The sequence below is a fragment of the Coptis chinensis genome, chromosome 8 (assembly GCF_015680905.1).
Source record: "Coptis chinensis isolate HL-2020 chromosome 8, ASM1568090v1, whole genome shotgun sequence".
Lineage (NCBI taxonomy): Eukaryota > Viridiplantae > Streptophyta > Magnoliopsida > Ranunculales > Ranunculaceae > Coptis > Coptis chinensis.
In genome coordinates, this window is record NC_141463.1 from 26,557,013 (window position 1) to 26,569,557 (window position 12,545).

At 35.3% G+C, this 12,545-nt stretch overlaps 1 protein-coding gene and 1 pseudogene across 1 annotated transcript; both read left to right on the forward strand.

Annotated features, from left to right (window-relative positions):
- The first annotated feature begins 396 nt into the window (after positions 1-396).
- LOC147480799 (transport inhibitor response 1-like protein) lies at positions 397-7,490 on the forward strand (annotated as a pseudogene).
- Positions 7,491-8,550: 1,060 nt separating this feature from the next.
- Positions 8,551-9,885, forward strand: LOC147480800 (protein PARTING DANCERS-like). Its single transcript, XM_086578749.1, has 8 exons — positions 8,551-8,610; positions 8,680-8,768; positions 8,839-8,934; positions 9,021-9,115; positions 9,377-9,417; positions 9,496-9,579; positions 9,651-9,772; positions 9,867-9,885. The coding sequence occupies exons 1-8, from the start codon at positions 8,551-8,553 to the stop codon at positions 9,883-9,885; spliced, it is 606 nt and encodes a 201-aa protein (XP_086434875.1).
- Positions 9,886-12,545: the final 2,660 nt, after the last annotated feature.

Consider the following 12,545-nt stretch of genomic DNA (forward strand, 5'->3'; position numbering starts at 1 on the left):
CAGTCTTGGGAGTTTAGTTTATTAGAGAATCCATATCTAGGATCAGATCTAGACACACTGGAAGACGACACATCAAAGGGATTGTATCGATAATAACGCATCACCACGTTAGAAATCCTCGGTCTCTGTTGTTCTCCTTTTTCATCGTGTGTATGGGCATTTTGGTGCCTACCAAGCGCCTGTGAACTGGAGAATCTGTTAGGACAGAATCTGCAGGAGTGAGTTCTAGGTAACCCCTGCTGGGCTTTGGCTGGCAAAGCCAAAACTATAGTACGTGTGACACTCCAAGGACCAGCTGGTGGTGAATGAGAAGCATATGTGCTTTGTGCCTCCATTGAATAGTTGAGCAAGACCTTGATTTTAGTTGAAAATTGAAATAAATTGGTGTTTAGAACAATGTGGAGGTGACTATTTATCAGTGGATTGTGCCATTGTAAAAAAGGGAACAAAAATCTAAAGCTTGAGAATACAATATGTAAAAAAGGCAATTGAACAAAAAAGACAGGGGTTTAAACAATGATTAGGTAAAGTAGGTCGACACGACTTGAATGATTGCTTATGAAAGGGTGCATTAGTTTATTGATTGATGCTACTTATAGTAAATATTGTGTTTTTGTTTCTTCTTTTGATCCATAATAGTTACTAAATTGATATTGTCACACAAATATTACAATAATTCTTGGGAAGTTAGCTAGAAGCTAACAACCTAAGACTAAGTATCCCAGTCCCAACTCCCCAGGTACCAAATCAAAACCAAAAGAGAAGAAAAATGCAACAAAAGAGCACGGGACTAAGGGCTTAAATACAACAAATTAGGCACAAAAGGCAAAAGAAAATAAACAATCGATCCCCAGAGAGAGCCACCAAGCTAACACAATCAACTTTCCAGCGCACCACCCTTCACCCCTCCCTTTCCTCCTAGTTACTATCACTGCCTAATACTTCAGATACTTGGTTTCTAAGCCTTCTATCTTTTTTCTTTATCAGTTTATCCTTCCTGACCTCCTCCCGTTTTGCTTCCAACCACTCAACTACGGTCCTATTTTCCTCATGCAGATTATAGATATATCTCACATATCTAATTTAAGTATCTTAGTACGTTTAGATTATTAAAGTTATGAACATATTGTTAAGGTTATGGTTTTTAGTTATGGTTTTTCAGACAAATTCGAGTGTTGGAATTGATCGAATGCGAAGTTGATGATGATGAAATAGACTGGTTATCTCATTTTCTGGAGACGGGTACAACTTTTCTTGAATCACTTATTTTTTACTGCATTGATTCTCCCATAAATTTTGAGGCATTGGAGAGTCTGGTGATACGGTCTCCTATGTTGAAGAAGCTTCAGTTGAATGGGAGAATGTCCATTCATGAGCTGTACAAACTGATGCGTTGAGCTCCTCAGCTCACACATTTAGGAACCGGAGCGTTTAGCCCCGATGAAGCTGATCTTGTAGAAAAGCAGGAAATGGATCTCCCGTCGGCTTTTGCTTCTCTCAACTACTTAACCTGCCTCTCAGGATTCAAGGAAATGTTGTGTGGTTATTTGCCCTCAATCCAACCTGTTTGTGCAAACCTCACCTCGCTAAATTTTAGTTACGCAGACATCAATGCTGAGCAGCTTAAATGTCACACCCCGAATTTCGACAGAATTCAAAAAAACATTATTTGTTCCCGACTCTTCGATTTTCGAGGTGTGATGCACTCTCAACTCCCAAAAACCCATAATCAGTTTAAACAGGTGGATAATTAAAAACCAATAAAAATTTCAAATTAAACAAAAGTCCTCATCATTACAAAAATTCACAAATAAGATTAGGTTACAAATCTCCTTTCAATGACTCCTTAATTAAAATTACAAATGAAAATACAAAAACATTGTCTCAACTGAAAATCTATTTCACCTCAAGAGAAAACAAAATATTATCCTGAAATGCAACGCTAACGCACACTGATAAGAGCCCAAAACTGTAGTTTTAACCCTGTAACAGTCATACTTTTAGACCAATTATGTGAGTAATAATTAAGAGTTAATACTGATTACGTGTTTTTATGCATTTCAGGCTTCAAAGTCCATTATGTGCAGAAATGTGCCATTTTAGCGAGATAAAGGAGCAAAGGTCGGTTGCTAAGGAGTTCTTTGATTAAAGGCCAAGATTCAAGAAGACAAAGCCTTTCTAAAGCCCGGTCAAAAGCTGAAAACGCGGGCAGAAACAGCACTCAAAGTCAGCAGAACTTCCGAAGGCCGTATCTTTAGACTCAGACCTCAGAATTGGGCCTACCTTATGTCAAAACGACCGGCTCGGAAAGAGCTTTCTAATGGTCTAAGACTTGACCCAATCAGAGGAGCAGAAGTGGACGAAAAGTCTGTTGAAGCCAACTGCAGCTGAAGAGGCCTTTTTGGACTGAAAGAATTGGGTTTTGGGCCTGATTCTCTGACCCAAAACATGGATCCAAGCCCATGCACGATTTTTGGATTTGAACATATAAAAACAAAAGCTTAAGCTCTTTGTTAATGGTAGCTAGTTAGACCTAAAACAATAGATAATTCTAGATCTAGTTTTCATTAAATAAAATTAAGTTTAGTTAAAATTCAATTCTTGTTTTAGATTAAACTCTTAGAATCATTGTTCTTCATTAGTATTGATAAATAAAATAGCTAGTTTGTTAATTTCGATTTTTGTCATTTTAATTTATAGATCTAATTTTAATTCTTGTTGAGTATCATTTCTGAGTTGTTAAATTAGATTGAAGTATTGTTAGTTAAATTAGCCAAGTAGAATTTTGGTATGATGTTTAGTTTTAAATCAATGGGAAATGATAGTGGTGTGAATCAAGGCTAAACCTCCATTATAGGGGTTGAAGAAGCCTTGATGTCGTTTGATCTTTGTTAAACTTAGAAATCGTCGTGATAATTATTCCACTCTAGAAACGATTAATTCACCATGAGAATGGGTTTAATCGCTCACATGCTAGTTATGAATTGGTAGAAATGCCATGTATAATTAGGGATTAGGATTACTATTTTGATATGCTAAGCATTCAATTTGGATCACGACGAGTCTTTGTTAGTAGGATTAAGTCGCGTTAAGGTGGATTCAATTCCTTTTAATTCTTTATCTAGATTCAAACCCTTAGCATTCTCTCTTTTCGTTATTCGTAACTTGTTAATTTAATTCACCTCGTAGTATAGAATTCCCCTCGTAAACCTCTCATTAGACTTAAGACCGATTAGTTGACTAGAAAACATTCCATGCTAGAGAACTAGGAGTGGAACGAATTTGTTACTCCACTCTATTTCGATAGAATTGAGAGTAGAAAACTTGATAAATATAGGTCGTAATAAGTTTTAGTTTACTTACGTTTTGAGTTTCATCGTTCATTTCGTAGGTAAACTATCATTTTTATCATTATCACACACCACAAGCAGCAACCAACCTTCTTCAACACTAAACCTGTCAAGACTTATCAACTATGTTTATTTAATGAACACACTCGATAAGCAAACATGCAAATTGGGTCAGCATTATAAACAATGCTGGTGTGAGTAGCCCTAAAATATAACATATATTTATACATATATTTACACAATAAATAAGGCAATTAGTTCCTCCACCGAAGTGCCTTAATCTCCAACGACTAATACAACATACCATACGCATAATAAATAAGGCATGTAGTTCCTCCATCGGGGCGCCTTAGGTTCTAACTAAACTAATAACCAACCAAGCATATTCTATACTTACCACATTTCATGCTCAATTACAGAGTGGGTCGTCTCTGCACAAGTAATTAGTTTGACCCACCATTCTGCAAAACCACATACATTCATATATTTAAAGATATTTCATTAACCAACATATTACCATAATTATATTATTTAAGGCTTTTTTTGCGTGTCCCTAAAATCACGTCGTATTTATGTCTTACCTAGTTTCCCTGGCTACCACAATCGCTACCCCACGCTGAACATGTACATCCACATGCCTCCCCTCACATAATGAACCACTCCGTGCGTAGCTACCCTGAGCGGGATGCCGCACACCAGGTAACCCTCACACGAAAGCCATTATGTAAGTATTGCCACTATTCGACATAAAATATCGCGCGTCTCATTCTAATTTTTGCGAACGGAATAATCAAGCCACTATTTGGCTACGCCAGAAAGGCCAATTAGATTCACTGAAATGCCAGAAGGGCCAATCAAATTACTTACGCCCGAAGGGCCATTCAGATTCACTGAAATGCCAGAAGGGCCAATCATATCACATACGCCCATCACTAGGGCCAAATCACATGAGTTGTGGTAGCTAGGTTCTAGGATTTTCGTTAGGTAATTTATTCAAGTGTCATACATTAGTATCTCATAACCATTTCACTGTATCACATGCATGTCAAATATATTATTGCATTAAGCCAAATATATTTAGAATTATCTCAATACATCTCAAAACAACTTTCATTCTTTCAGGTGTCAATATATTATTGCACTAAGCCACAATCCCGTGGGAAAATATCCACAAATACTATACTACCTCATAGTAGCATCTCACATATATAATAATGGAGCGTTTATATCAAATCTCAAAACTTTTTTTTTTCACGTGCCAATCATACATTGCACTACACCATATGGAATATCTCAAGCCTTCATAAATACTACAATTCATTTAAGTAGCAACTCATAATAGTAATCAATCATGTAATGTATTCGTTCAATATATTTATGTGAACTCCATTCCCCATCAAACCCCAATACTAAAGTCCATGAATCTAAGTCCATATATAATTTAATTCTCATAAAAACGTATATATCTAAGTCTTATAAGAATTCCCCTCTTGTTTCGTGCCAATATTTATATGATTTACATACTACTCACGTCAAATCTCAATTAGATAATAACAAACCAATTTATACATGCTTCTATAACATTTTAGCACTTGCTTGGTCCATACAATGTACAACATAAAACCTAGCACAATTAAACAGTCCACAGTCCACAATCAAAGCCCAAAACCAAAACCCAAAAGTCTACATATTTAAAGACCCCATTGGATCTATTTTAAGTTATATGGACCGGCCCCAAACAATATTAGAAACTGGCCCAAAACAATTAAGTGATTTGGCCCAAAGAAATAAAAGAAATTGGCCCAAAGACTAAACTGAAAATGGTCCAAAACTTAATCTGAAACTGGCCCAACACATTAATTAGTGTTTAGGCCCAAAAACTGAAATCAGAACCGGCCCAACCAAAACAAAATAAAATCGGGCCCAAAGAAACCAACTAAGGCTCAAGCCCCACTAATAGGTTTCGGCCCAAGGCCCAACTGGTCATCTCTCTCAGCTCCAGCAGCTCCACCACCACACCAGCTCGCGCGCCGGCCACCACCATCTCCACTCGTCCTCCCCTCTTAACCCACCAATTTTTCTCCTTAAGAAAACCCCTACAACTTTAACAAAAGTCAAAAACCTATAAGCATTAAATCAAACTCTTCATCAACCTAGATCTCGTGACCTCCATTAATGGCTTCTACAAGCTTCGACAGCCCCATCCGATCCAGCATGCAATCACCCATCACTAACCAACCTCAAACCAACCAATTAAACATCACTACAACAACAAGAGTTCAAAATAAAAACGGACATGCAACGCCATTGATGCCGGATTCCAAGCTTTGACCGACCCATCTAGCCCAACATTCAATCACCCCACTATCATCCATCATAATTCAACTAAAACATCAGCCGTATAACCTACCAAACAAACAACAAAAAAGTGAGTAGTACCAAATTCGAGGTCGCGCCTCCATTAATGATTTCTTGAAGCTTCGACAGAACTTCAACAGCCCACCCAATCAAACCTCAATAGCCAAACATAAAACCCTTACTCCCCGACATCAATCCACTTTTAGGAATCAACCAAAAACCACAACAATAACAGTTCACGAAACTTATTGGGAGATTTCTTTATCTCGGGCTCGCGGCGCCATTAACGAGCCCATTAAGCTTCCGCACTCTATTTCTCAGAGTTCCCCAGTTCACAGTTGCAAAACAATATGCTAACAACATTTACTACAATTCGGTAGGATGAAAAATATCGACATTAAGCAGAACAACGAAAATGTATTCTGAGCCGAAACAAAACTCTGACAGTAAAGCTTTTTCCGTAGATTTGGTAAAATAAATTTAAATATATAACTACTCACTTGTATTAAAAACTCGACGAATCCCTCATCGTCGAATCGTCGCGCTCTAACACTCTAGCAATCAAGCTTTTATCTCCGCCTCTATTTTTATTTTATTTTTATCTCAAAACCCTATTCTCTAGAAAAATATGTATATATACCTGGGTTTGAAACCTAATCCCAACACAGACTCGGGCCCAAAAATAAGGCCCACATATCCCAAATCCAATCCAGTGAATTTTAAATAAATAATTAAATTAATTAATTAATTAATAAATACATATTTTAAATACGGCCGTTACATTAAATCAATCATTTGCCACTACCATAAGCTCCAGATCTTCTGGGTATATATTATTTTTCTCAGTCTTCCTTGTTGGGTGATATCTTTTCACCTAGTCTTGAATCCTACTTACTGTTATGTCTGCAGGTTCTTGACTCGGTATGTAATGAAGGGCTTCAGGCTATGGCTGCAACATGCAGTGATCTAAGTGAACTTCTGGTCTTTCCAGCTATTGCCTGGGAGGACAGTGATTCCCCAGTCTCAGAAGTGGGCCTTGTTGCCATTTCTGAAGGTTGTAAGAAGTTGTGTTCAATTCTACATTTTTGCAATAAAATGACCAATGCAAATTTGTTGTGGCCATGTCAAAGAACTGTCCAGATCTTGTGGTGTTCCGTCTTTGTATAATGGGGTGACACCTACCAGACCATCTGACAAGCGAACCCATGGATATGGGCTTTGGTGCTATTGTAACGAACTGTCCGAAGCTCAGAAGGTTAGCATTATCTGGTTTGCTTACCGATAAGGCTTTCTATTACATTGGACAATATGGGAAGTTAGTTCGTACACTATCAGTTGCTTTTGCAGGAGACACTGACGTGGCACTGACTTATGTGCTTCAAGTATGCCCTGAATTGTAGAAGCTTGAGATTAGAGATTGCCCTTTTAGGTATGCAGGTCTGCGCTCCAGTTTGCACCATTTTCATAACATGAGGTTCATGTGGATGCCTTCTTGTAGATTGATTGTTGGAGGTTGCAAGGAGGTTGCTCAAAGACGACCCCAAGTGGTAGTGGAAGTGATCAAAGACGTTTATGGATAGCAAACACGTGAATTACCGAAGATTGAAGAGGATTTTGGCCAAACAGTTGAGAAGTTATACATGTATCGATCTCTTGATAGACGGCGGAGTGATGCACCAAACTTTGTGACAATCTTGTAGACTTGCGTTTTAACAAAAGGGAGAGCACATTGATTGTTTGTTTATATCACAGCTCAGGAGCAAATTCCGTAGGGATTTGAACAGTGGGCATTTTTTAAAATCCACATGGGATGCTGGTTCTTGCAGACATAATAGCCTTCTATTTTCTTGGCTTGGGCTGTTGGAATGGCATTAGGGCGAACCATGTTGAGAATGCTGCATGTCTTACCATCTGGCCTTCCAAAAGTTTGTTAAAGAAAAAATTGATGTGGTTGATGGTTGTTTGAACGAAATTGGTTGGCTCACCCCATATTGTTGTATTAGTAGGCAATTGCATATCTTTATTCCCATGTTAGAGAAGATGCCAATGCAGATTCAGGCCACATAAAAGTTCTGTTCAGTAGAAGTTGGTGAGTTAAAGCTCCTGTAGAATGCTTAGACTTATCCAAGCAAATTTTGTTGTAGTCTTAAAGGATTGGTTGGAAAGTGAAAGTTCGGTTTTAGTTTTCTTCCATGCCTTGTAAGTAAATCTTCTTTAGAATGAAAAGTTATTTGTTTTACATGGATATGCACATTATTAATTGTTTGTACTATAAATTTGCAAGTTAAATTGTATTTTTGAGATGCCTTTCCTAGATAAAAGTTAAAACAAAGTTCTTTACCACAACCAATGACCTCATTTCTTCTCAATATTTTGTATATTCTTTCTATGCTGGATAAAAGTAATTCGAGTACTGAGTGCCTGATAATTGAATCTCTCACTGAGTCACTTGGCCAATACACTATAATCATACTGTTTTAGATATTTCTCTTGTAGAGTTCTTGTAGTCTAATGTCTTTGGTTTGCTGAACTGTTCCTGTTTCATTTGCTTCTCTAGGAGCAAGTGCTGTTTCGGGATTCTTCGCTTCGGCTTGCAGTTTGCCCTTTGATTACATTAAAAGTCAACTACAAAAGATGCAACCAAATGCGACTGGAAAGTACCCTTACAACGGCTCTTTGGACTGTGTCCTTAAAACTCGGAAAGCAGGAGGAGCCTTAAAATTTTACACTGGATTTCCTGTTTATTGTGTTAAGATTGCTCATTATGTCAAGGTAAGCTCTTCCTCACAGTATTTAAAGGTCGATAGGATTCTTTTTGTTGCCAAAAGGATTTCTTTATGATATGCTCCTTTCTCGGGAAAATTCATTCCGACTTAACATCGTCCCTATATCGCCCGATAAAGTGCTTTTCTTTTTCTTCACATATGTCAAACTGGTTTTTCATTTATAGCTGTGGAAATTTTGATTACAGGACTTCATATTCAATTGTGGTGGACTATCAGTAGCATTTGTTTTTGTGACAAACTGGGATTTTGACTGTATGTCCTCCATCTTTAGCAGGTAATATGTTTATTACTTTTATTCTAACCTTTTTTCCTTGAGCTCGGTTTGACATCATGATGTTACTCAGGGTACAGAAGCTGAAAGGGCAATTTGGAAATCTCTATGTGATTATCACGCTCCCGACCATAGAGCAAAATGATTCCTTTGTTCATTCTTATTTCAAGTGAGTTGCAAATCACCTGTGATCAAACTGGTTTTTACATGACAAAATTCTATTTTTGAGGAACTTGGATATGTTGGTTTGGTAAGGTATGGCATGGAGATTGGCAGGCCAACATTTGTTCCACTCCAAGACTTAGAGATGGGATTTGAAAAGATTGTAAAGATAGCACATGCTCGTGGTGGTAACTATATAATTTGGAGGCTCTTAAATGAATCTTTATTACTAATTCTTCACCTAAAAATTCCCAAATGAAAACTTGTACTACAGTTTATAAGCGTTTTACCTAGATCATACGACTTATTATCGTTTTGTTCACTAGATCTTCTTTTCTAGTGCAGGCTTGTATCTTTTTGTTTTCTTTTTCTGCTACATTTGCTATCATGTAATCCTTATTCTTTATAATTAATCAATTATCTTTAAAAAAAAAAAAAAAAAAAAAAAGTTTATAAGCGGCAGGATGCTCTCTCTAAATTGAAGGTTGAGGTCAGTGGATTAACCAAATTTTTTGTTTTTCTTATTGTATAAGGAGTATCTGAAAAATGTGATATGTTGTTTCAAAAGAGGGAGCAATCAGTGGAGAGGATGGAGGCATTTCTCAGAGTGGTCACTTCTATACTTGGGATTGACAACCATGATGCTAATGCAGTAATTTTGTTCTGCCATTATGTTTTACTACTGAACTGAATAAAACTTTGACTGTACATGCATGTTTATAGGAGGCAACTGCATCTATGAGAGGAATGAATTTCTTATCTTTCATAGCTGACCTGTACCCTTATAAGGGACTCACTTATGAGTTATCCCCGATGAAGAAGCCATCCTTAGAATACTATGGCAAGTAACTCATCTCTTACTTCCCATTGGACCGTCTGTCTAGATATAGCCATCATTCAACTATGTTGGTGTTTCTATTTGTCCATGTTTTACCACAGGTGTATTTATGCGAGGTAGGACAGCTGGTAAGCGATAAGTTATAAAATAATATGCTTGAGTGATACTTCATCTGCTTTCCTCATTCTTGATACGGCTCGATTGTCATGCTGCTCTGAATTTTCTATAACTCATTGTGCTCCACATCTTGATTTGATAATAGGTTAGTTAGTTTTTCCTTGATAAGCATGTATACTACAACATATATGACATCTATTTTATGAGCATAAGGCTTGTATAGTTGTTTATAGTTTTTTTTGTTCATATCTACCTATGTTTTTTTGTGTGTATGTTTGCTATTAGTAATTCTTTTACAAATTCGAATGTATTTAAAGTCTTGTGAATAATATTTCACATGTAAGTTTGCGAACATTATTTATACACATCCAGTTAGTTAAAGCAAGATTGTCTTTTTCAAAAGAAATAAAATATATTAAATCCAAATATGCAGAACATTGTATGTGACCAAAACAATCTCAATATATATCTTCATTCATGTCTTTAGTAGATACTTTATCTACTTCATCTCTGATTGATAGCGTTTCTCTTTTCTATGCCTTGTTAAGATAGTTGAAAAAATAATCACTGCTACTGATCTTCTCTGTTTCTTTTCGAATCCATTCCTAATACATAAATAAAATTTAAAATTAAAACTAAAAATTAAACTATATAAAAAAAAATTGTTTAAAAAACATGTGACATACCTTTGTCTTCTTGTTCCAAATATAATGATTTGGGAAGTCAATATAGCACAGTTGGCTATGCTCTATATTAACACATATATCGATTTTTTCTTGTTCAAGTATCATTGAATAATGTCGTAGTGGTGTATTGAACTACATTATTTCTTGCCAATTTTAATCATAATTTATAGACTAACTTAATTCTTTATTTGAAATCCTTATACCACACATCAACTTACCTCATCTGTCAATCCCTTGTAGTCTTCATAAGAAATAGTATTCTTGTTTTTCTTGTAGTAACAGAGTCTATTTTGCTCAATTGTATTCCACGCATTAGTTAATGTTTCACTAATCATCATTCTAGCATTTATCGATCCACAATTAGTTGCGTCCACATCTATGGTATCCATGTGGTTTACCTGCAATATTTTAAATAATCTTAGTAGCTAATGATAGAACAATATAATTCAAACTAAGTTCTTAGATTTAGAACACAATAATAATTATTAATTCACATATATATTTTTTTAATTTCTTGGTACCTTTGCTTTGTAGCTCTGAGTTTTGTGATGGAGGTTTATGTACTTATGAACGGTTGAGTTGTATTTATAGGTTTCCTTTGGCGTATTTTTGTCTTAGTGCAATACTTGTGTTGGACTTGATTAGAAGTTTTTTGATTAGAAGTTTTATTAATTAATAGAGGTTTTATCTAAATTAGATAGATATCAAAATTAGAGGTTATCAATCGGTAAAAGATAGATATAACAATAAAAAAGCTACTTATTGACCTTCTTTCCTTTTCACCTAAAGTCCTAAACCAACCAATTAAAATAGCATCTTTGTATATTAGAACTTTGATATTTTACTTTATTAGGAACAGATTAATATTCGAGGCTAAGCAATATCAACGCATGAAAGTTTGCTTTCTATTTGAGAATTTTTTTTGTGCTTTCGTGTAGTAATTAAGTTCAGGTAAATATTGTTTGAGTATTCTTTGGGTTATTTCTTGGATTATTTGATATTGAATATTTAGATCATGTTTATATCATAATTTTCCAAGGTTTATGTGTGATAGATAACACATCTTTATTGTCAAAGATGTATGCTACTTCTCATAATGGGGTCCGAGTCTGAGCTGCATTATCTTAATCCTATATAATGATCTAGACTCTGACATTATTATAAAAAAAAGTGATGAATGTATTATAATATCTTGATGATTAAGTTAAAATCCTAATAAAAGAAAAACAATTATTCAACTACTGAGAACTATTTATTCCTCTCCAAAAGATTCTTCATTTGCTTGATACTCTGCTGTCCTCATCACTTTACTCTTCATTTTTTTAGCTTTCTTTGATGGTCGAATTTCTTCAGTAATTTCTTTGGAAATCTGGTGCTAACATAACAATATATTGGTTATTTATTTTCTCAAAAATAGTAAATAAAATATTTGGAAGAGGAATTGTAATAAAATTTGAACATACCTTTGCATTTTCTGTCATTGATTCAACATCTTTATTATCTTCAGATACCATATTTGTTATGGTAAATGATGGAAACTTTTCATGCATACTATATTTATTGAGTTTGACTTGAAATATCCAATCACTACCAGTATTGTTTTCAAGTTCTTTTCGAATGTCATCGAAATCTTGACCCTGCAAATTATATAATAAACAGTTAATAATAATTTAATATTGAAATAAAATTAAACGTGTTTATGCTTTACTTGCCTTTTTCTCTAAGCCAAGAACTTTTGCAATTGGTACTTTCACAATATCTTCAGCTTTGTTACCAAAAACTACGAAAGCAGTCATTTCAGTTTCATCCTCAACCCATAGTTTTAAAAGGTATCTATAAATTAAAACATTTAGAATATTTGTACTCAATATCCTTTTTATTAGACATTTGTTGGAAGACTTACCTCTTTTTTGGTTTTAAATATTTGGCTCCACAATCTGTGCATGTATGTTCTGAACCACTATCAATGTGTTTTAC

What these genes read in the sequence shown, in the direction of transcription:
- LOC147480800 (XM_086578749.1), top strand. Translation starts at nt 8,551, where the DNA reads ATGCTCCTTTCTCGGGAAAATTCATTCCGACTTAACATCGTCCCTATA. An exon ending in ATGTCCTCCATCTTTAGCAG is followed by an intron (nt 8,769 to 8,838) that starts GTAATATGTTTA and finishes GATGTTACTCAG; the next exon opens with GGTACAGAAGCTGAAAGGGC. An exon ending in ACAACCATGATGCTAATGCA is followed by an intron (nt 9,580 to 9,650) that starts GTAATTTTGTTC and finishes GCATGTTTATAG; the next exon opens with GAGGCAACTGCATCTATGAG.